General features: G+C 34.4%; 2 protein-coding genes across 4 annotated transcripts in view; one reads left to right on the top strand and one right to left on the bottom strand.

Annotated features, from left to right (window-relative positions):
- The window catches only part of Ercc8 (ERCC excision repair 8, CSA ubiquitin ligase complex subunit), a 49,200-nt gene extending 46,589 nt beyond the window's left edge, over positions 1–2,611 (bottom strand). For 2 of the 3 annotated variants that reach the window (XM_076857247.2, XM_076857248.2), the window contains exon 1: positions 2,488–2,611. In XM_076857247.2, coding sequence (XP_076713362.1) covers positions 2,488–2,564 — 77 coding nt within the window. In that variant the 5' untranslated portion in view covers positions 2,565–2,611. The remainder of the gene's footprint in view (positions 1–2,487) is intronic. The other variant, XM_076857249.2, reaches the window with a different exon arrangement.
- Positions 2,612–2,728: 117 nt separating this feature from the next.
- Positions 2,729–25,524, top strand: part of Ndufaf2 (NADH:ubiquinone oxidoreductase complex assembly factor 2) — a 192,719-nt gene continuing 169,923 nt past the window's right edge. Inside the window, exon 1 of the mRNA XM_076856120.2 lies at positions 2,729–2,944. Within this exon, the coding sequence (XP_076712235.1) occupies positions 2,818–2,944 (127 nt within the window). The 5' untranslated portion in view covers positions 2,729–2,817. The remainder of the gene's footprint in view (positions 2,945–25,524) is intronic.

The following is a 25,524-nucleotide window of genomic DNA, read 5'->3' as shown; positions in this document are numbered from 1 at the left end:
TCTGAGTTGTGGCAGAAAGCCTAGAAATGACCTTCCAAAGTCTCTAATTCTTGGTATTCACGACCTTAGGTAATATTCTCTCCTTAAATGTGAGCAAGACCTAATGACTCACTTCTGATGACTAGAATATGACAAAAGTAATGAGATGTCACTTATGAGATTGGATTATAAAAACAGTCTGGATTCCTTCTTGCTTTCTTGTTTGCTTTGATAGGAGCCAGTTGTCATGCTGGGATCTACTCTATGGAGAGAGTCACGTGGCAAGGAACTGAGGAAGTCTGGGCCAAAGTCAATGAAGAACCAAATCCTGTCAATAGCTACTTTAGTGCACTTGGAAGCAGATCTTTACCTAGTCCAGTTGAGAAATGATTACAGCCCCATTCAAAATTTTGAATATAGTCTCATAAGAAACACTGAGCCAGAGAGAGAACCCAGTTAAAATATGTTAACATTCGTGACATCTTTAGCCTGTGAGATAACAAATCTTTCAGTTATTTAAGTTTGGGATACTTTGTTACCCAGGTATTGATAACTAATGCATAGTTGAGTTCTTCCTTTGATACATTAGAATGAATCATACCCAGTTTGTCAATATTAATTGCCTATTGATTTCAATTTGAGAAAGTCATTAATGTTACCAATACCCATTTGCTTTTTTCTCTTATTTTTATTCCTACCATTCCTCTGAAACTACTTTTCCCAAGGTCATTTGTATTTAGTCTATCAATTAAATGAAACATGTGCTTTTAATTCCTCATATTTTTTTAAACTTTTTAAAAAATTTTTAATATTTATTTCTCAGTTTTCGGCAGACACAACATCTTTGTATGTGGTACTGAGGATCGAACCTGGGCCACACGCATGCCAGGCGAGCGTGCTACCACTTGAGCCACATCCCCAGCCCTAATTCCTCATATTTATTGAGTGTATGTCACTCACAAAATACTTATTAAACTTCTATCATGGGCCAAACCCCTTTTGAGGCCTAGAATACAGGTCCTTTGTTCTTTGGGGGATTAAGAAGACAATGATATAGTAGAAAAAAAATATATAATACAATTTCAGTAGGAATAAATTGCACAAAGAAAGATAAAGTTGAGTAATATGAAAGGAAGTACTGAGTGCAAAGAGGGCAGGCAGTATTTGACACATTTGATGGCTCCGTCCTTACACACTGTGTTCCCTCAGTGAGGTTTTAACTCTACCTCACTGGCTACTCATTGTAAGTTCATCTGCATTCTCTTCTTCTGTCCAATCTTTTTGTTTCCTGGGGCTGGGGATCAAACCCCAAGCTTTGCTCATAGGAGGCAAGTACTCTTCCACTGAGCTGCTTCCCAGCACCTTCTGTCTAACCTTAAATGCTTATGTTTCTTAGATTTTTGCCATTTGTGGAGAGCAGTGATTTAAATAATGGTCTTTCTGACTCTCTGGTGGCTGTATTTGTGCTGGGAACTGCCTGTGCAAAAGTGCAAGTCAAGATGGCCTAGTCGTATGGTGATTGTAGCCAAAGGAAACTCTGTGCAAAAGTTCAGTAATCAGTGGGAACCTTGAGCTCAGGCACCAGCTCCCAGGGAGAGAAAATCCCAAGCAAGATGACCCTAACGTCTCACCAGTCCTGTGTCCTTCCAATTGCCTGCTTTGCTGAAATTTTCCCACATATAACCTTTTGATGAAACCTACATAATAAACGTGCTGAACTAACTCTGGGTCAATCAAACTCTATCAGACTGCCCACCTGGGCCAACCTTTTTCTATGTGTGTCTGTTTTTTTTTTTCTTCATCCCCCATCACCCCTCGTCTCGTTTCTCAATTAACGGCTGCGGCTGAGGGCAAGCTTAATAATGCCTGGCGGATCTTATCTCTTCGTGACTTCCTGTACCTTAAAGAAATCTAAATTTCCCTTGAGCATATAACTCAAATAAGCAACTATGTCCTCCACTCTCTGAGTGAATATATTCAGGTTCCTCAAAAATCATGTGGGCAAAAATAAAATTAAAACTTGCTTCCCCTTTGGAACATCTTGTCTCAGAGGATGTCACCAACATCCAACTTCCTACCCAAGGGATATATCTGGGAATCATTATTGACTGTTCCGTTTTCATCATTCACTTATCCACATATTTTCCATGGCTATTTATATTTCTCGGGCATTTTTCAAACTTCTTCATTTTCTTCATCCCATTTGCCTCCTCCCTGCCCCAGGTTTCCATCAGTTCTTTTCAGGACAAGGGCAATATTCACCTAAATTGACTCCTAATCTTGCTCTCAACTTCAACCCATTCTTCAAGGAGAAGTCAAAACCGAATATCTGTGATTTTACTCTCATCTTCATACTTTGACGCAAGCACACAAGGCTCTTCCCTATCGAGCTTTTGCCAATTACTCCAAGTACATCTCTTGTCCATGGCCCCCGACCTCGTCTCTAGGATTCAGCCACTGAGCCAAATTTTAACTGGCCGGTTAGAGGAAAAGGTAAGATTTTTTTACCTCCGTGTGGACTCGGTTCTCTGGAAGCGCATAGGGTCTTCCAAACCCGCTTGTCGCGCGGACAAAAAGCCCAGCATCGCGTTTCCTCACCTCAGCTTGCACAGTGGACGCCGCCATGACAGGGCTCGGAGGAGGAGCTGCAATAGCAGAGCTTCCCATTGGCCAAGCTGTGATACCATCTGACCAATGGTGAGTGCCGTTACTCGGAGGGCTCACGTATGGAGGCTGGCTGGTCTCTTCGGACGCGGTGGGCGGGGTCAGCAGCTGGAGCGTCACTCCCAGCGCCCCCGCACATCTGCATTGGTTCTAGCCCCGAGCTTAGTGGCAGGCATGGGTTGGTCTCTGGGTTTGTTTCGCGCTTTGTGGAGAGCGCTGTCAAAGGAGGTGAAGGAACACGTGGGCACAGACCACTTCGGAAACAAGTACTACTTCATCCCGGAGTACAAGAACTGGAGAGGTGAGACGAGAGAGAGGCCAGCGTTTGCCTGCTTGGTGAATGAGGGAAAGTGAGAGTCTTTTGTCAACTGCCGGGGGACACTCTGTGTCTCACCGAGGGTAAATCCCGAGTTGGGCCGCCCCGCCCTCTCTTTCCCTAGGGTGTCTTAGCCCCGCGGCGTCTGACCCTGGGCTGTGCACTGCGCCTAGGCCTTGTGAACTCGCGGTCCCTGCCCTGCAGCACCTTCCCAGCTGAGCCCCTGCAGCCGGCGCGAGCACCGCGCACGCTCCTGAACCCCTGCGGAGGGCTTAGTTCTGGCCCTTGAGAGACATAGACTGGGATTCTGCCTCCCGAGTCTTTTCCTTGAGAAGCGGGTTGTGGCTTTCCCTGAGCCTAGGCCTGGCTTGAGACAAGGGCGGAATGGTGTGTAATTGAAGAGGTGTGTCTTCAGCGGCAGGGCTTTCCTCTTTCTCCCCATTTGACTTTCTCTGCACCTTGGCTCTGCCGCTGGCCCCGTGGTCAGTGTCTTCACAACCAAAATCTGTCAGAAGGAGATCGGTGCACTCTGCTCTCTTCTAATCATTCAAGGTCCCCTGTTCCTTTTCCCGGAAATTTGCGTCCTAAGACCTCAGTTTTAGAAGCCTGCCTCTAATCGTGTCCTTTCTGTGCAGGATTCGTGCCAAGTAGTGAATCAAGTGGTCTGGGGTGTTAGGAAGCGTTCCTTTCCGGTGAAATCACACCTTATATCAGTCCTCAAAACCTCTTCTGTGTTTTGTCACCGCGATGCTTAAGATCTCAGGTTTTGGGTGAAAGAAGTTGGATTAAAATCTCCCCTCTGATGCCTAATGACTTAGGGATCACAGGCAAAATAGTTGTCTTCCCACCTCTCAGTATTCCTGTTTGAAAGTTAAATAGTAACAACAGTAATAATGAAAAGCGCAAAGACCTTTTCAAAATTGTGTTTCACTTATTTCCCGCACACATTAATTGTATTTTACGATTTTCATTCAAATTTGTTTTGCCTAGCCTTCTCCTGTTACTTCATATCTTAGACTTGTTTTCCTAATGAACTTTTTTAAACTGTCAGGGCAAAAAATATGATGCTTTCAGCTTCCTGTCCCCAGACAACCATTGATCTGATTTCTAAAACTATAGTTTGCATTTTCTAGAATTTTATGTAAATGGAAGTATACAGCATGTTTTATTTTTTACCCTCGGTTTTTCACTCAGCATATTGATTTTGAGATTCATCCACGTGTTGGTATTTACCAAAAGTTTATCCCTTTTATTGCTAATATTCCACTGTATGGATATGCCATAATTTGTTCATAATTTGTTATGAACAGATGAATACCTGTTAATAGATGTTTGGATTGTTTACAGTTTGGGGCTATTAGAAATAAATTATGAACGTCCATAAATGTCTTTTAATAGACATATGCTTTTATTTCTCTTGATTACATATCTTGAAGTGGAATGGCAGGTAAACTTGTAGATGTATGTTAAAAAGTGATGGTACCATTTTGCATCGCCACCAGAATGTATGAGAGTTGCAGTTTTTCCACATCAACACTGGGTATGGTTACTAATTTTAGTCATTCTAGTTGGTTCATAGTAATATCTCATTTTTTTCTAGTGTTCTTTTTGCTATTTAAAATTTTTTACTTTCCAATTAAATACAGTAAAATTGACTTTTTAAATTGGTGTGCAGTTCTATATACTTGAACACAATGAAATTTTAACCACACAATGGAATATTATTCAGCAATTAAAAGAAATGAGCTATTATGCTACAAAAAGACATGGAGAAAAACATTGCTAAATATTACTAAATGCATACTACTAAGTGAAAAAATCAATCTAAAAAGGTTATGTGCTGTAAGGTAATATAAAGATTATGTACTGTAAGATTAATGTAAGGGGATCAAAGTCAGCATACAGAACTGCTTTCTTTCCATCAGTTACTCCTTCATGCTAATATTCTGTTAGGATTTTTTTTCCCATTCCTAACTATGGCAAACACCACTTAGTTCTCTCTCATTTTGATTTTTTCTTTTTGAAAATGTTGCATATATAGAACCTATTGTAACCTTTTGAAACTGGTTTCTTCCATACAATGTAATGCTTTTGAGATTCATTGCATGTAGCTGTAGTTTGTTCCTTTTTATGTTGACTAGTGTTTCTTGTTATGGATGTACCACAGTTTGTACATTTACCCATTGAAAGATGTTTCGGCTGCTTCTAGGTTTGGGTACTTAAGAGTAGAACTGCAAGAAACATTCACATGTCAGTTTTATATGAACATAAGTTTTCATTTCCTATGAGTATATACCCCAGTAGTGTGAGTGCTAGATCATAGCAACTTCAGCTTGCTCTTTAAAATGTGAATAATAATATTTTCCTAGCATCACAAGATATTTTTGTTACTCACAAGAAACAAGAAAGAGCATTAAGATAATTAAATGTAATGTCAAAATCCATTTGAGTTAATTTTTGGAGGACTTTTACTTGGTGGTTCTTTGATTTCTTTTTCATATGACTTGTATTTGTTAGTGTAGACATTATGCAAATATTTTGTTACATTTATTGTGAAGTGTATTATATTGTGTGGTTACTATAAATGTGCTTCTAAAAGTAAATTTCCGGTTTCTTATTGCTTGTATGTAGAAATACAATTAATTTTTTTAATGTTAATCAGCCATATTGCAGTGTATTTTATGTTCTACCTAGCCCTTTGCAGATTTGGGCATTATGTCAACTGCTGATAGAGACAGTTCTGGTTTTTCCTTTTCCAACTTGTTTGCCTTCTATTTCCTTTCCCTTCCTGGTTGCACTGGATTGGACCTTCAGTATAACATTGAATAAAAGTGGTAAGAGTAAATATTTTTGCCTTATTTCCCATCTTAGGAAGAAAGCACTTGGTTTTTTTTATTATTAAGTATAAAGTTACTTCTAATTTTTTTCAGATGCCTGTTCTGAGGTTAACAAAGGTCCTTACTATTTGTAGTTTGCTGAGAGGTTTCTTTTTTTTTTCTTCATGAATGAATCTTGAAATTTATCCAATGCTCATTTGCTTTTTTTTGTATCTATTAAGATAATAATAATTCATACAATATAATATGAATTATTTTTAAAAGTCAATATAATATGAATTATATTGACTTTTAAAAATTAATAGACTTTATTTTTTAGAGCAGTTTCAGAATAATTGATTGAAACTACTCAGATACTCCCTTTCCTCTTCTTCTGCAGTTTCTCCTGGTATGGATATCTTGCGTTAGTATTTCCTCCCATTTTCCTCCCTCCCTTTCACTTAACTCCCTAGTGACCACTGATCTTTTCACTGTCTCTCTGGTTTGCCTTTTCCAGGATGTTATATAGTTTGAGTCACACAGCACATAACCTTTTTAGATTGGATTTTTTTTTCACTTAGTAGTATGCATATAGTAATACTTAGTAGTGTTTTTATTCATCTCTTTTTGTATCATAATAGCTCATTTGTTAGATTTGTTTTTATTGCTGAATAATAGATTATGAACAAATATTAGATTATGAACATAACATGTTGATATCTATAATAAAAAGTTGCTAATCAACATTTTTGTTGAATTTTATTCAATGATAGATTATATTCTAAAAGATTCCTCAAATAAATTGATTTTAAAATACATTTGTTATTACATCCTTCTTATTTATGTCTGAGTTTTATCTATTGGATTGCATTTATCTCATGTTTCAAAAGGTAGCTCTCTTCTAAGATAACTTCTTATATTTATGTACTTGGTCTAGCTAGGTCATCTTTGAATCTTATTTTCTCATTTTCATCCCTTTGCACATTGATTAAATGTTTACATGCAGTTAAAACTACCAGCCTAATTTTAACCAAAGAACTTTTTGAATTGTAAATTTGCTAGTGGACATAGTGAATGTCCAAATTTGAGAGATGAAAATACTGGCTTAGAGCATTTTGTTTGTTTCTGCACACCATCACACTGAAGAGAAATGGTTGAAAATCTAGTGTCCAAATAGGATAGTTCTTATGATGTAAATTGATAGAAATTGTATCTCTAATTGTTACCTCTTGACTATTGAAGAAATTTATCCCATAAAGAAAAGATTTAAAAGGAGCTTTGAGTATTTGAAAGATCCTTATGTAGAAAAGGATTAGACTCATTTAACCCTTTAACTCAGAACATGAATCAGAGGGTTGATGGTTAGCTCTCTTTGAGAAACAATCTTCAGCCTTTTAGAACTATGCTAGAAAAAGAGTAGGGAACTCTGTGTTTAATTCTAACTGGGAGAATTTAGGGAGATAAATAGCTGGAAGCATTTGATCATCATTTTAGGGGATAAATAAGATTTTAGCAAAAGTGATAAAAGAGGACTTAGTGTTAGAAAGACATAAGAAATGCCACATAGATTGGAAGGTAGTTCCATGTGGACTGACTTGGTGTAGAACAAGAAAAAGCTTTACTATGGGAATAGAGATGGTCAGATTATCAAAGGCCTTGAATAATATAGGCTTGAAGTTTACACTTCATTCTGTCATTAGTAAGTAGCCAGTGACATGGTTAGAGCTATTAGAGAAATGACTCTGGAGGTACTGTGTAAGATGAGCTAGAAGAGAGAGGAAGAGAACCAAGATGTACTATTATGTGCCAGCATTGCTATATTTACCGTGATCCTTGAAAGAGATCCCATTGGACTACAGTAATGCTATTGGAAAGAAAAAATAATAACATTAAGGAAAAAAGATAATAACATTAAAAATTAATTGAATATTGGGGCTGAGGCTGTGGCTTAGCAGTAGAGCACTCGCCTAGCATGTGCGAGGCGCTGGGTTTGATCCTCAGCACCACATAAAAATAAATAAATAAAGGTATAAAAAAATCACATCAATCTTTAAAAAAATAATTGAATGTAGGCTCTTATGAGTTGCATCTAGCCCATTACTTTTCATAATTCTCAGCTTCAGTTGGTGTGACATCCTACAGGTTGTTCACATTAGTAAGAACCAGGACTTCCTGTGGGAGCACTGGTGACATTTCCAGATTACTTGGACTTGACCCTTTGTGCCTTGCTTTCAGTCCTGTTGCTCTAAGCTTGATGTTTTTTGGGGGGACTTTTTTGGAAAACCCAGATAGATTCTTTGCAGACTGGCCTATCTGCCCATGCTGATCCACGGACCACTCAGCACTGTGGAGTTTGTTTTTCATCTCATCCTATACCATGCATTAATTTTTTCATGTGACAAATATTTATTGAGCATTACTCTAACTGCATACATGTTCTATGAATTTCAGACATATTGGCCTTATTTTCAGACCTTTTGATGGAACTTTTATCTGTTTTCTTACATAGCTATAACCCTTCCTTTATAGTCTTTAATAATTTCAAAGGATTTGAGGAAATTGAGGTAAATATGAATCAATGGCGATTTAATCAGAAGTTTGAATATTTGATTTGTAATATAAATTAATTAAATACACATTTTTCTCTCCATTTCTTTCTCAACTTCCTATAACCTCCAGTTTTTTAAAATAACTTATGAATTAATGGTAGTTACCATTCATTGAGTAATGATTATTTCATATCTTTACAACAACAATGTAATGAGGTATCATTATCCTTATTTTAAGCATGAGATGATAGTGTCATTTCTGAATATGTGAGTTTCATATACATGTGCCTGAGAATAAAGTAGGTTCTGAAAAAGCAGCTGTTCAATGAATCAAGATAATTATGGACCCAGAATTATAAAAATGCTAATAAAATAAAATGTTAAAAGACCACAGGAAATGATTAAGTAGTTTTACAAAATTTTAAAACAGATAATTAAGGTCTACTGTGATAAATGAGCCAAAATTTTCTTCAAGGATTAAAGCATTTTTATTTTTATTTTTTATTAAAAATAACTATCTTTCCATGGTCATCATTCTTCTATGTGGTTCAGGTTTGGACTTACCTTAGTCAAGTCCAAATTTAGTCTAAATTTAGTTTCATTAACATGATCAAACTTATGAAGACACTCAGTGTTATTTTTCTTTTCAAGATGTATGTATCATTATCTAATCATTCAAAACCTGTATCAGCCACTATTGTAATTAATTATAAAGTGCTTTGTTTTAGATGGTGTCACCTCAACCTATTTGCAGTTAGAATTTAATATGCGTAAATTGTAATGAATTATAGTTAACAATCAGAAAAATTCAACTGGTCAGAATTAGAAATCAGATGTTTTTGTTTCAACAGATAATAGGAATATGGTGATAGAGCTTTCTTGATTGTGGTATCTGCTCTAACATTTGGTAATACTGAAGATATTTCAATTTTTCCAGCAGATGGCAGCATTGTACCAAAATTATAGCTTGACATTTTATTATTTTTTTCCTTTAAACTGAAGGAATGATATTTTTAAAAAATAATTGGATCTAGTTTTTTACTACAAATAAACTCTGCATTACTATTTTACAAATTGACTTTTATGACAAAGATTTTAAAGTGAAAATATGGATTATCCTTATAGATACTATACAGTTATCCTTGTACAGTGATGTAAGTGGCAACTGTATTTTGAAGACTTGACTAAAACATTTAAAATCATGTATATAATGTTTAACAGTAAGTAATATTCTGTCCTGAGTCTATTAAGAGATTACATAATGTAATCATAACCATTGACATCAAATTGGTAGAACTTCTTAAAGGGTTTTATGATTTTAACCAAAACACTTTTGTTTGAAATATTTTCTTGAAAAAAAAATTGTAAAGTTTTTATATAGGCCATTGTTTTAGGGTTGTCTAAATGTTGAGTTTTTAATTTTCTGATCTTCATTTTGAATTTTAATTTTTTATGTTTTCCTCAAGATTATTTCTCAATTGCCTTCTGAATTCCCTTAGTTATGTGTGAATGTGTGTAACTACTTGATTGTATTTTGGTGTAGGGGAGAAAACATTATTTCCCCAGTAGTATATGATTGCATTCCTATTATATGTAAACAGAACCACATCATACTTTCAACCAGAGAAAAACAGGAGGATGAAATATATTCACAGTCATACATGTATGTCAGTCCTTTATGCTGGCTTTAAAATGAATTTAATGAACTTTAATTTCAAATTCTGAATTTCCTGCCAGGGAAATACATGATCTTTAAACAGAAATGCAAACTAATAATGGATGATTGACTAAGCTGTGTTATCTCTCTTCTTATGTGAGGCTAAAAATATTTCATACAACAGAAAAAGAGTTACTAGTCCTATTTTGTGTTAAGGATGTTTCATAATTATATTAAAGATAGTAATGTCAATAATGGCAAAATTAGCATTTATTAAATAATGTTCATTAAGCACATTTTCTGGCATTTGTTAGGACTCATTATATTTGTGGAAAAATTATAATAAATGAAGAAAATTGATGGATCTACTGTTGATTTGTCAAAGTCACTCTGTGGTAAAACTCAATTTGTATTATATTTATACAGAACCCAGTGTTTTGTTATTGTAAATCAGATGAAATATCATTTTTCATACCCCTCTCAATTTTCAAATAACTACTGCGTTTATCACTTCATTTTTGTTGCTATTTGAAGGCTTTCTAAGTTACTTTGCAAGAATTACCAAATGAGTTGACATAGTTGCTTTTTAGAGTTCACAATTCATTGAGGTTTGGTAGATAAATATCTTCAGAACTATGTGTCAGTCTTCACTAGTTGATTATTAGAATAAGTCTCCATTTTTTTTTTACAAAAATAATGTGGGAATGTTTATGGTTTTTTTAAAAAGTTAGTTCTTATTATTTTAACCAAAAAGACTTTTTCTTTGCTTTTATCTTTGTTGTTTCCAGGTGACTGGTGCCTCCATCTTGTGGTCCAAATGATAAATTACACCCTTTGCCAGAGATTCTAATTAAGCTTTTTTGCACTTTAGATGAATATATGATATAAATTATTTATTTCCTAACCTCTCCCCCAGTACTAGGGATTGGACCCAGGGGTGCTTCACCACAGTTACATCCTCAGCTCTTTTTATATTTTATTTTGAAACAGGGTCTTGCTGAATTGTTGAGGCTTGCCTCTGACTTGCTCTTGCCTCAGCCTCCCAGATAGCTGAGATTACAAGTGTGCATGAACTTATTTTCTGTATTATTTATTAAAAATGTAACTTTGATGGGTTTGGTGGCACACACACCTGTAAGTTCAGTGACTTGGGCGGCTGAGGCAGGAGAATCAAGACTTGAAAGCTGACCTCAGCAATTTGGTGGAGCCCTAAGCAACTTAGTGAGTCTATCTCTAAATTTAAAAAATGTGTGTATGTTGAGGGGTGGTGGTGGTGGGGATGTGGCTCAATGGGTAAAGGCCCCTATGTTCAATCCACATTACCAAAAAGCAAACACAAAAGGTAACTGATTAAACATATATCATATATCTGCATTACTATTTTACAAATTGACATTTATGACAAAGATTTTAAAGTGACAATATGGATTATCCTTATAGATACTGTACAGTTATCCTTGTACAGTGATATAAACTCTGGGGCTTTGCACTGAAAATCATCTCTTTATTACATAATTTTTATCTTTCTCTTTTCATTGCTCCTCAAGGAAAATATAAAGTGCTTAAAAGGACCTCTTAAAGTGGCCATTTAAGGATAGTGTTATTTGTATACACACACACATAAAGAATTATTGTGGTAATAATGGTGGTGGTGGTGGTGGTATGTGTGAGTATGAGAGAGAGAGAGAGAGTTAAAAGCACCTCTTAAAGTGAGCCATTTAAGGATGTGTTATGTACACACACACACACACACACACACACACAAAGAATTATTGTGATAACGATAGTGGTGGGGTGTGTGTGAGAGAGAGAAAGAGGGAGGGAGGGAGGGAGAGAAATTTGATTAGCTCTTTGTTTTGAAAAATGAAACCTAAAATCTTAGGGAAGTTTATTGTATATTTGTAACTATAAGCTAATTATGAGAATTGAGAATGAATTAAGTATTTATTTCCTCACAAATTTATTGAAATTTCAAAATAAAAAGTATATATTGTTTACAATGTTTAATGTAATGTTATGATATAGGTATGTATTGTGGAGTGAGTAAAACAAGCTGATTATCATGTCAATCACCACACCTAATTATCGTGTGTATGTTTGTATGATGAATAAATACAGATTTTTTTTACATAGGTCATCTGACAAAATTAGGACAACACATTATGACATCCTTTGTTTCATATATGTCTTTGAGTAAGATTAAGAAAAATGTCCAATTTTACAAAATTTGAAAGCATTACCAAATTTTTCTAAGGATTTTTATTAATCTCTATTCATTATCCTTTTATGTTCTAATCCTTATTGGTGTATCTTGACCACCTTCTCAATTAGCAATTAAAAAAAAACATGCATTGGAGAAAAGATAGCCTCTTCAACAAATGGTGATGGGAAAACTGGAAATCCATATGAAACAAAATGAAATTAAACCCCTATCTCTCACCATGCACAAAACTCAACTCAAAATGGATCAAGGACTTAGAAATACAACCAGATACCCTGTGTCTAATAGAAGAAAAAGTAGGCCCTAATCTCCATCATGTGGGATTAGACCCCAACTTCCTTAATAAGACTCCTTTGGTGCAAGAATTAAAATCAAGAATCAATAAATAGGATGGACTCAAACTAAAAAGTTTCTTCTCAGCAAAAGAAACAATCTGTGAGGTGAATAGAGAGCCTATATCTTGGGAGCAAATCTTTACCCTCACACATCAGATAGAGCTCTAATCTCTAGGGTATATAAAGAACTCAAAAAGCTAAACACCAAAAAACCAAATAACCCAAAAAATAAATGGGCCAAGGACCTGAACAGACACTCCTCAGAAGAGGATATATAATCAATCAACAAATATATGAAAAAATGTTCATCATCACTAGCAATTAGAGAAATGCAAAGCAAAACCACTTTTTGACTTAAGATTTCATTTCACTCCAGTCAGAATGGCAGCTGTTATGAATAAAAACAACAATAAGTGTTGGTGAGGATGTGGGGAAAAGGGTACACTCATATACTGCTGGTAGGACTGCAAATTGATGCAGCCAATATGGAAAGCAGTTGGAGATTGCTTGGAAAATTGGGAATGGAATCACCATTTGACCCAGCTGCCCCTCTCCTCAGTCTATACCCAAAGGACTTAAAAACAGCATACTACAGGGACACAGCTACCTTAATGTTTATAGCAGCACAATTCACAGTAGCTAAATTGTGGAACCAACCTAGATGCCCTTCAATAGATGAATGGGTTAAAAAAAATGTGCATATATACACAATGGAATATTACTCAGCAGTAAAAGAGAATAATAAATCATGGCATTTTCATAAATGCTAAGAGAAGTTAGCCAATCCCAAATAACCAAATACCGAATGTTTTCTTTGCTATAAGGAGGCTGATTCATAGTGGGATAGGGAGAGGGAGCATGGGAGGAATAGACAAACTCTAGATAGGGCAGAGGGGTTGGAGGGAAAGGGAGGAAGCATAGGGTTAGAAATGGTGGTGGAATGTGATGATCATTATTATCCAAAGTGTATGTATGAGTTGGTGTACATTAGTAAATTGGAGAGATTGACTAATAAAGAGATTGCCTTGAAAGGTGTTAGGAATTCTGATTGACTAAAGGTTCAAATATGGATTAATATTAAAAGTGACATAGTAAGTATTTTTATTTATGTTTAGACTATTGCTTTCCCAGAATTTCTGGGCTTAAATACCTCTGCAACTTGCCTTCTCACTGGCAAGAATTTTGATATTCTAGTCAGCCTACTTATTTTATTCTTCATCTAGAATTCACCATTCCCTAATGTTTTTTGTACCATATGCCATGAAAATGCAAGTGATTGCCTTTGTAGCTGAGTCCTTCACTTTTTATTCTTTTGGACAACATCTGTATTGCAGCAGGTAATCAACAAAACTTGTTCATCCATTTGAAATTTTTTTTTTGTATGCTTGATGTGTGCCAGGCACGGTTTTAGGTTCTAATATATTTAAGATATGTTAGAAAACGCAATACTAAAAAAATCCATCCCCTCATTAAACTTACATTGTAGAGGCAGTCATGTGATTTTTAAAAATACAGAAAAAAGAACAAGTAAATTATGTAATTGTTACAGTGTGATAAGTGCTAAAAGAAAAGTCAAGTCCAAGTCAAGGGATCAGAAGTACTGGAGATATGGAATGGGTTGAGATTTTAAATTGGATAGTTAGGGGTTCTTTATTGAGAATGTAATATTTGAACAAAGACTTAAAGGAAGTGAAAAAGTTAGCCAAATGGATATCTGCATCAAGAGCACATGATTCAGAGAATAGCAGTATAAATTAGCTTTTACTCTGAGTAAAATGGGATTTATTTCAGAGTGCTGAGAAGTAACATAATTTATGATTTTGAAAGGATTGCTTTAGTGGTTTTTTTTTGTGTGTGTGTGTGTGGAGGGGTAGGTACCTGGAATTGAACTCAGGGGCACTTGACCATTGAGCCACATCCCCAGCCCTATTTTGTATTTTATTTAGAGACAAGGTCTCACTGAGTTGCTTAGTGCCTCACTTTTTGCTGACACTGGCTTTGAACTCACAATCCTCCTGTCTCAGCCTCCCAAACTGCTAGGATTACAGGCATGTGCAGTAGTACCTGGCATTTTTTTTTTAATTGAGAATAGACTTTAGGGGTTAGAGATTGAAGTAGGAAGTTCATTTAAAAGGCTTTTCTTTTGGTTGGTTTAATTCTTCAATATAATATAAGACTTATAGTAAGGTCATAAGAATAATATAAAGAGTTTTCACATACTTTCAGATACCCTATTGCTATTTTACCATATTTGGTTAATTTATCTTTCTTTCAATTAAAAATTAACAAGTAAAACTCAAAGGTAACATGATGTCTTGATATAGAAACATTGTGGAATGGCTAAATCAAGCTAACATGTATATTACCTCACCTAATCATCTCTCTCTCTCGTCTTTCTTTTTTTCTTTTCTTTTCTTTTTTTTTTTTCTTTTGGTAATGAGAATACTTCAAAACCCTCTTAGCAGTTTTCAAGTACACAGTACATTGTTATTAACCACAGGCTCCATGTTGTAGAATGGAACTCTTAAATTTTGTCCATCCTATCAAAGGATGTTTGTATCCTTTAACAAACATCTTTCTAATCCCCAATACCTTCACCCCACACACATTCACGTCAGCCCCTTGTGATCAGCTTTCTTCTATTTGTCTATGAAGACAAATTTTCATTTTTATATTCCACAGACAAATAAAATCATATGGTATTCAGTGTGCCTGAATATTTTTTACATTTAACATATGTTCTCCAGATTTGCTTCTGTTGTCTCAAATAACAGAATTTTCTCCCCCTTCTAAGGTTGAATAAAACATACTGTATTTTCTTTGTTGATTGTCTATTGATGGACACTTAAGGTGATCCCATATAATTGTGAATAATATTGTAGCAAAGATGGGAGTGTTAGTGTTATAAGTTAGCTTTGCATTACTACAGCAAAATACCTGACACAGGCCCCTTAAAATTTAAGAGAGGTTTATTTTGGCTTATCTTTCTGGAGTTTAAAGTCCAAGGTTGGGTGCCTCATTAGTTTGAGCCCCTGTTGAGGGTAGTCCATCATGTTGTGAGCTTGTTTCAAAGCAAATGCTCACATCTTAAGGCCAAAAGCAAGAAAGAGAGGGAGAGTACCAGCAAGGTTCCCCAAGCCCTTTCAAGGGGATATGCCCAGTGACTTAAGGAACTTTCACTAGGCCCCACCTCTGAAAAATCCATAGCACCTCCCAGTCTGCCACCCTAAAGATCAAGCTATTACAAGTGGACCTTTGGGGGACACTGAACCAAACTGTAGCTGCAGTTTGATAGACAGCAATTCAGTTGCCTTTGCATATACTTATAGTGGAGTTGCTACATCATATGTTGGGTCATCATCATCATGATGGCTGTACTACTTTATATTCCCATCGACAGTGTATAAGACTTCCTTTTTCACCATATCCTAGCCAACACTTGTTATCTTTTGTCTTGGATAATAGCCAACAGGTGTTGGGTGATATCTTATTTGGTTTTAATTTGCATTTTCTTGATAATTAGTGATGCTGAGCATCTTTTTATAAACCTGTTGGCCATCTGTAAGTCTTATCAGAAATTTCTGTTTGGGTTATTTGCCCATTTTAAAATTTGATTATTTATTTTCTTATTTATTGAATTGTCTGATTCCTTATGTATTTTTCATCTTAAGTCCTTATCAGATATAAGGTTTATACATATTTTTTACAAATATTTTCTTCTATAGTTTATACATTTAAGGTGTTTACAACTGTGCAGAAACTTTTTAGTTTTATGTGATCTCACATGCTTATTTTTACTTTTATTGCTTGTGGTTTTTGTCATGTACAGGGAATTATTGCCAAAATTATGGCCAATGCAACAAGCTTTTCTCCAGTTTTCTTCTTGGAGTGTTCTGGATTCAGATCTTACATTTACTCTTTAATATATTCAAATATGGTATGCTGTGATTTTAATGTGTTCCCCCAAAAAGCATGTAGGAAACTTATTCTCTAGTGCAGCTATATTAGAAGGTGGGGGCCTAATGAGTGATGTTGATATCATGAGGCTCCAACCTCATGAATAAATTAATGCTGGTTATAAAAGTATTCTCTTTCTTGCTTTTGATATGAGCATTTGCTTTAAAACAAACTCACAATGTGATGGACTACCTTCAACAGGGGCTCAAACGAGAGGCCACCCAACTTTGGACTTGAAACTCTCTCTCTTTCCCCTTCTCCCTTTATTTATTCTTTTATATGCTTGTGCTCTTTTGACCTTTCACATTCCACCATGGGATGACACAGCAAGAAGACCCTTGCCAGATGCAAGCTTCTTGACCCTGGACTTTCCATCCTCCAGAACTATAAGAAATAAATCTCTGAATTTTATAACTCTCCCCACTGAGTATGATGCTGGCTATTGGTTTGTCATAGAGAACCTTTATTTTATTAGAGTAAGTTATTTCTATACCTGATTTTTTTTAGGATTTTTAATCATGAAGTATGTTGAATTTTACTGAATGTTTTTTCTGCATCTTTTGAAATGATCATATGATTTTTGATCTTCATTTTGTTGATATGATATGTTTATTGATTTGAGTATGTTGAAGCATCCTTGTTTTCCCAGGGCAAAATTCCACTAGATCATAATGTATAATCTTTTTGATATACTATAGGATTTTGTTGCTAGTATTTTGTTAAGGAATTTTGCATCTGTGTTTATTAACAATATGAGTCTGTGGTTTCCTTTTTTGTTGTCCTTGTTTTGGTTTTGGTATCAGGGTAATAGCTGGCCCTATAGAATGATTTGGGAAAGATTCCCTCTCTTTCAATTTTTTTGAATATTTGAGATTTGGTATTAATTTGCCTTTAAAGGTTTAATAAAATTTGACAGTGAATTTAATATATTTTGTTATGTAAACTTATTTTATATAATAAAATATATGAAATGATTATTATTAATTGATAAAATTCAACAGTAAAGTCTTCTGGTCCTGGGCTTCTCTTTGTTGGGAGACTGTAAATTAGTGATTCAATCTCTTTGTATGTTAACATTCTGTTGAGGTTTTGTGTATTCATGGTTCAACTTCAATAGGTTATATATGCCCAGAAATTTATCCATACTTTCTTCATTTTCCAGTTTGTTGACATATAGTTGTTCATAATAGTCCTTAGGAGCCATTTTATTTCTGTAGTATCAGTTGTAATGTGTTCTTTTTCTCTTCTGATTTTATTTATTTGGATGTTCTCTCTTTTTTTCTTGGTTAGTTCAGCTAAAGGCTTCTTAATTTTGGTTAGTATTTGAAAAACCAGCTCTTCATTTCATTCATGTTTTGAAGTGTTTTCTAAATCTATATTTCACTGATTTTTGCTCAATATTTGCTTTCTTCCCTTCTACTAATTCGAAGTTTGGTTTGTTCTTGCTTTTCTAGTTCCTCGAGTTTCATCATTAGGTTATTTGAAATCCTTTTTTGTTTTTAACGTATGTGCTTATTGCTATAAATTTACCTTTTAGTATTGCTTTTGTTGTATGTATTCCCTAGAGTTTGATAATGTTGTATTTCCACTTTCATATTTTTGAGAAAATTTTAAATATACTTTTTGCTGGTTTCAGTAACCCATTGTTTTTTCAAGGGTGTATTTCTTAATTGCCATGTATTTGTACAATTTCTGAAGTTCTTTTTGTTACCGATTTCTAGTTTTATTTTATTGTGGTCACAGAAGATGCATACTGTGATGTTGATTTTTTTTTTTTTTTTTTTTAAATTTCTTGAGACCTGGTTTGTGGCCTAACATGGTCTGTCCTGGGGCGTGTTCTCTGTGCTGACTGAGAACATGTATTCTGCAGTTTTTAAATGAAATGATCTGCAAAACATAAAAATAAAAGCATCCATAATAAGGATGAGATGTCAATACAGTTTAACTGGAGAATTTCTCAAATCATAAGATCCCAAAGATCAATGTGATGCTAAGGATCAAACCCAGTGCCTCACACATGCTAGGCATGTGCTCTGCCACTGAGCTACAGCCCCAGCCCTATTACAGTTTTTTATGATCCCTGTTCAATGCTGGTCAAAGAGTAGACATTTTATTCCTATTCATTTTTCTGGGACGTTTTTCTGTTTTTTGTTTTGTTTTGTTTTGTTTGGATTGTCCTTGTTTGAATGCATACCTGTAATCCTAGTGATTCAGAAGGCTGGAAAATCACAAGTTCAAGGCCAACCTCAGCAATTTAGCAAGGCCCTAGGCCACTTAGTGAGACCCTATCTCAAAATTTAAAATTTTAAAAAAGGACTGGGAATGTAGTTCAGTGGTAAAGTGTCACCAGGTTCTAACATAGAATGAAAAAAAAAAAAAAGCTTATTGGGATTTGTGCCTACTTTTCTGTGAGCAGATAATTTGAAGTTTGTTTTCTAGTTATGTGGAGGGCATAGTTTATGTAGTTTCATTTGTTTTTCTTATATGTATTTAGGTAAGTATAATTTACTTTTTGGAGGATCTTGTGTTGGAGATTTCAGTTCATGTTACCATCATTATTTAGGCATTCTGTTTTTATTTTGAAATTAGAAGTAAGTGAAAGAGAGAATTTAAGGATCATCTTAAGGATTTTTATCTAAGCCATTGCAAGGATAAACTTATATCAACAAGGCAAGGCAGGATTAGAGAGGTAAGGTCAGGCTGGTCTTCAGCCTTGAGTTATATTTGAGATTTCTGTTAGACATCTAAGTGGATATTCTCAGAAGCCATTAGATAAATGAGCCTGGAGTTTAGAAGAGAAGTCTGACTCTGAAATATAAACTTATGAATTATCGACAACTAGCTGGTATTTAAAATCATGGAGCCAGATGAGATCACCTAGAATCAGTCTAGAAAAGAGAACAACCAAGCCCTAAACACTGGAATATTTCTGCATTAAGTGGTTGGAATATGAGGAAAAACCAGCAAGGGATACTAAGGAATATAATCCTTGAAGCAGGAAGGAAAACTAGGAACGTTAGGTGCCCTAGAAGCCAAATTAAATGTTCTTAAGAAGAGAGGGAGCTTTGTCAAATGCTACTGATTGTTCAAGTAAAATGAGCGTTTATAATTAAGAATTGATTTAGCACATGGAAGTTGTTGATGACATTGACAATAACATATTGTTAAATTATAAGTAGTGATACAATACTTATAGTAGTGAGGCAGTTAGTTGTCAGTTTGGAGCCCTTGGCATATAAACAGAATGAAGGTGGCACAAGCAGACTGGTCTCTGGCTTCCACTGGTTTTAAAAAAATTGCTGTTTTGATGAAATTTTGTATATTGGTTTTCCATATGATATTTTTTGGAATTGATAGTTAAAGGGATCTGTACCTAAGTAAATAAAAACACTAAAAGTTTTTAAACTATATCAAAGAGCTTTTTAAGGAAGACATCATTAAGTATAACTTCATTATGAAATATAACTTTTTCTTTAATTTTATTAAGTGGAAAGTTTTGTTTTAATACAGTTTCTATTTAATGCAAGAGACTTATTAAAATGGCTGTGATTATTTTAGCTTTTCAATGTAAAATCAGAGTTTTTCTGGCATTGGTGTGGCTTTAGACTCACCCATAAATTCTTTAAGTTCTTCAAACTTAAAAGCTAAAGTTCACATATTATAATTTTCTATTCTCAGTACTTATAATGGTGACAAACAAAGTAGATATTTAGTTAGTGTGTTAAATTGGAGAAAGTGGACACCACCAGGCTATACTGACTTATTTAATTTCATTTTCTTCCTTGCAGTGTTTTGCTTCCCTCTCTCTGAAACAAAAGAGTAAAGAGCAAAATCATCCCTTTGAGGGTATAAAAACCCTTAAGAAGATTTCACTTTAAGCCTAAAAGACTTCCTTGTCATTCTACCTCTAACATTTAGTTTTCTTTTCCCCCTTATTTCAGAGCTTTCTATTTCTGTATTTGAAATGAACCTACATTTAGTGACTGCTCCCAGCAATTTTTTTTTTCTTCAAAGAATCAGACATTCTCTTGTATGCCTGTATGGTATGTAAGGAGGCAGATGATATAATAGAAGAAAAGCAAGCAGTTCTCAGAACTAGAACCAGCTTCTATCATTTTCATTCATCTCTTTAATACACAGTTATCAAACATCTTCCATGTGCCAGATATTTACTAAATCATGTGTGTACATGTATGTGTTTATAAGTAGATGCTTTTTTTAGAGGTGCCATTTTTAAAAAATATTTTTTAGTTGTCAGTAGATCATTTATTTATTTATTTATTTATTTGCAATGCTGAGTATGGAACCCAGGGTCTCACACATGCCAGCAAGCATCTACCATTGAGCCATAACTCCAGTCCTAGAGATGCTATTTTTATAATTTTGATGTTGTTGTTAGAGCATTATAGTTACACATAGGAGCTGAGTTCATCCTGACAAAATCACATGCATGGATACTGATCCACTCCATTTCAGTCCCTATTCTTCCGTCTCTCCTCACCCGAAAATTATTTTTCTCTAGAAACTTTTATGTAGTTTGTAATTAGATATTAATTACTTTAGTTAAACAAGCAAATCATAAATAAAAAATAATATACATATAGGCATTTTAAAATTAAAAATACTTTCCGACAAACATTGGAGATTAATTTAATTGTCATTGAAGGTCAAAAGGAAAATTATGAGCCACTGAAAAGGTGTTAAATGTAAAAGTACGGTATTCAAATTTTATGTACACTTTAAAACAACCAATTTTTATTAAAACTAGAACACATGCAAAATATTTAAAATTTATGCAAATGTAAGAAATATACCTTTATTAACCATTTTTCTTATATAACTTTATTAATGATATGAATTATGGAATAATAGAAAACAAATAATATTTGGGACACATTATTAGTGTGGCATTCATTTCATATGTATTTTCTGAAGTGCTGTCTTCCTCAAGTCTTCTTTTGGCCATTCAACCATCTATAACCAGGGAAGAGTAGTTGCTGATAAGACAAGCACACTGATCTCTAAATCCATTTTTTTAGTAATGTACTGTATATTTTTCCTTCATGACTTACACAGATATTCACACCCTTTTGAATCTTAGCTTCACTTGCTTGATCTTTTTTTTATACCTTTATTTTATTTATTTTTTATAATGTGGTGCTGGGTATGGAACCCAGTGCCTCACACATGCCAGACAAGCACTCTTACCACTGAGCCACAACCACAACCCCTTGCTTGATCTTTCGTTTACTACATTAGAGCATTGCCTTGGCATTTGTAGTTCCATAGAGCAAAATTTTTTAAAAATCTAGCATAATTTTTATTAAAATGATTTGTAATTTCAATGTGTTTTACTCTAATTTTATTATTTCAGGAACCATATAAGAGGAATAACTTCTAATATTCTGTATAGCACAGTAGGATGATTATGTTGATATCAATTAACTGTATATTTCAGAATAGCTTGTAGAAAGGATTTTTAGTGTTCCCATCAAAAAGAAATGATAAGAATATTTGAGTTGATGGATATGCTAATTACCCTAATTCAATGATTACACACTTTATATATGTATTGAAATGTCACACTGTAACCCATAAAATATTTAAAAAGAAATTATGTAATCAGTTTGAAGAAGAAAAATAAATCATTAAGCCATTTAAATTTATAAACTTATGTGTCACTGTCTGTGTGTATAACTTTAAGACACTATTATTTCTTGCCAGGTGTGAATTATCAATGCAAGTTTTTTTTCTTTAATTGAATTTTTTTCCTCCATTTTTTATTGGTGCACTATAGTTATATATAAGGATGGGATTTGTTGTTACATATTTATACATGCACACAATATAATAATAATATAATATAATAATAACATAATTTGGCCATTATCATTCCTCATCCCTTCCCTCCTTCTTCCCCTCCTTCCACTCCTTGGTAATCCCTTTCCTCTACTATTCTCCCTTTGAGTTTTAGAAGATCCATCCCACCTTTCTTTTCTTTTTTCCTATCTTCCATATAGAAGAGAAAACGTATGACCCTTGACCACCTCTTATTTCAGAGCTTTCTATTTCTTTATTTGAAATGAACCTACATTTAGTGATTGCTCCAAGCAATTTTTTTTTCTTCAAAGAATCAGATATTCTCTTGTATGCCTGTATGGTATCTAGGGAGGCAGATGATATAATAGAAGAAAAGCAAGCAGTTCTCACAACTAGAACCAGCTTCTATCATTTTCATTCATCTCTTTAATTTATTTCATTTAACATAATGGTCTCTAGTTCCATCATTTTCTTGCAAATGCCATAATTTCATTTTTCTCTATGGCTGAGTAAGACTCCATTGTGTCTTACTCAGCCATAGAGAAAAATGAATATATATGTGTGTACATATATATGTGTATGTATACATATGTATACATACACATATACACATATGTGTGTGTGTGTGTATATATATATATTATATATATATATATATATAATATATATAATTTTCTTTATCCATTCATCTGTTGATGGACACCTAGACTGACTCCATATTTGGGCTATTGTGAATTGTGGTACTATAATATAAATATGGATATGCTTGTAGCACTATGGTAAGATGACTTTAATTCTTTAGGATAAATATCAAGGAGCAGTATGACTGGATCATACGGTGGTTCCATGCCTAGTCTTTTGAGGAACCTCCATACTGATTTCCATTATGGTTATACTAATTTACAGTCCTACCAACAGTGTAAAAATGTTCCTTTTTCCCCACATCCTCTCTAGCATTTATTATTATTTGTATTCTTGATAATTCCCATTCTGACTGACATGAGATGAAGTTTCAGTGTAATTTTTTTATTTGCATTTCCCTAATTGCTGATGATGGTGAGCACTTTTTCATGTATTTGTTGGCCATTTGCATTTCTTCTTTTGAGATGAATATGTTTAGTTCTTTTGCCTAATTATTAATTTGAGTTATTCAATGTTGCTTAAAATTTACTCTTAATAGAAGTCTGCTGCTTTCCCCACATTTTTTTTTTTTTTTTAATTTGGGTACTGGGTATTGAAGTCAGGGCTACTTGACCACTGAGCCACATCCCCAGCACTATTTTGTATTTTATTTAGAGACATGGTCTCACTGAGTTGCTTAGTGCCTCAACATTGCTAAGGCTGGCTTTGAACTCACGATTGATTGTCCTATTTCAGCCTCCCAAGCTTCCCACATTTTAAAAAAATATTTATTTTTTAATTGGAGTTGGACACAATACTTTTATTTTATTTTTTTATTTTTATGTGTTGCCAAGGATTGAACCCAAGGCCTTGCACATGCGAGTTAAGCACTCTACTGATGAGCCACAACCCCAGCCCACTGCCCACGTTTTTTACTGGTGCATTTTAAATTTAAAATATTACCTATTTGATATTTTGGTGCAAAATTTTTGAGCTCTTTATATGTTATAGATATTTATTCTCTACCAGAAAAATAAATAGCAAAGATTTTTGTACCATTCTGTAGATTCTTTTTTCACATCCTAATTGGTTACTTTGCTGTGTAGAAACTTTAAATTTGATACTATCCAATTTATTAATTCTTGGCATTATTTCCTAAGCTTTAGGGGTCCTATTGAGAAAGTCATCACCTGTTCCTAAAAAGCTGCAGTGCTGACTATGTTTTATTCTAGGAATAATGCAGGTCCTTTTGAATGGGTTCTTTTATCTAATTTCAGATGAGGCAACTGAGACCTGGAGTGATTGTGGCTAACTCAAAGCTCTTAAGACCTCATGATATATTTTCCCAGGATAGTGTAACAAAAATTAAAAATTCGATGTTTGAGTCTTATACTTCTTCCAGTGTGAAAGATTTTGTGATTCAACTTTATTAGTCTGTTTATCCTTTCTGCAAAAATCCCATTTTTCTCTCCTTCCACTTATATTTCACAAAGTCACCAGTAGATGTTACCTTTCTTTTGGTGTCTTTTCCCATAACACAATCCAGCTGTATAAAATTCCTTACCTAACTTGGAAAAGTCCTTTGTTTTTTGGCCTACTTTATTAAGATTTTTTTCATTATAGAAGACCTGCTATGTTTAGATATTTATGGTTTAAAATCTCCAGTATTTGAGGATACTGTAACAACTTATGTTTTCTGTTTATTATGAAGTGTAAAGTCCCTTACCATCATAGAGGAAGTGGAGTTACAGGCTTTTTTGAGGCTTTTTGTTTGTACATTCAAACCGTGGAGGACCAATGAGATTGAGTGGAAATAATGGCATGTTTCCCCAGATAGGTAAGGAGCATAAAAGACCTCACATTCTCGCTGTTAGATATTAATGTGGGCTAATAAGTTTTGTTGTTGATATGGTGGAAACATTGTGCTGTGTATCTCCAGCTCTGGTAAGGTAGCTTTTAAAATGCAAATATCCCCATGCAGGAATAAAGTCATCTTAGTCTGGATTGCTTTAGTCATTAGGAACAACAATGTCTAATTAGATAAAAGAATAGTTAAGATTAGGAGTTGTTTTAGAAGGTTAAGAAGAGAGGAAGTCTCCCTTACTTGTGAAGTTTACTTATCTCTATGAATTGGGAGACTTTAGGTACCTGAGGAATGAGCCATAAAAATGGAGAGTCTTTTGGGAAAGGAAATAGAATAATCACAGGTATATTTGTAGTTTTCTTCAAAGTCCTGATAGTCTGTCCTTGAAAATCACATTGCTGTTTGACAGATATAATCTTCTATATGTCCTTGTACAATCTTACGCAATGCCCTTCTACTTTATTCCCTCCCGGCCTTATGTGAATTTCTCAGTCCAGACTACGCTGGTTCTCCCGTTTTTCAGCTCATTGTTGTGTATTCTTGATACTTCTTTTTTAATAAGTGGCGAGAAAGAAGAGAAGATGTGTTAAGGAGTATACCACCTTAAAGAGAATAGTGGAAATCAAAATTTCCCTTCACATGTTCAACATGTTCGTTATCACCTTATTTATCATTCTGGGAGTTTTTTTTTTTTTTTCCTTAATGCACTGTTCTCCAGAAAATAT

Source organism: Callospermophilus lateralis, chromosome 5 (genome assembly GCF_048772815.1).
Source record: "Callospermophilus lateralis isolate mCalLat2 chromosome 5, mCalLat2.hap1, whole genome shotgun sequence".
In the NCBI taxonomy this organism is placed as follows: Eukaryota; Metazoa; Chordata; class Mammalia; order Rodentia; family Sciuridae; genus Callospermophilus; species Callospermophilus lateralis.
This window is presented reverse-complemented; position numbering and strand designations above follow the sequence as displayed.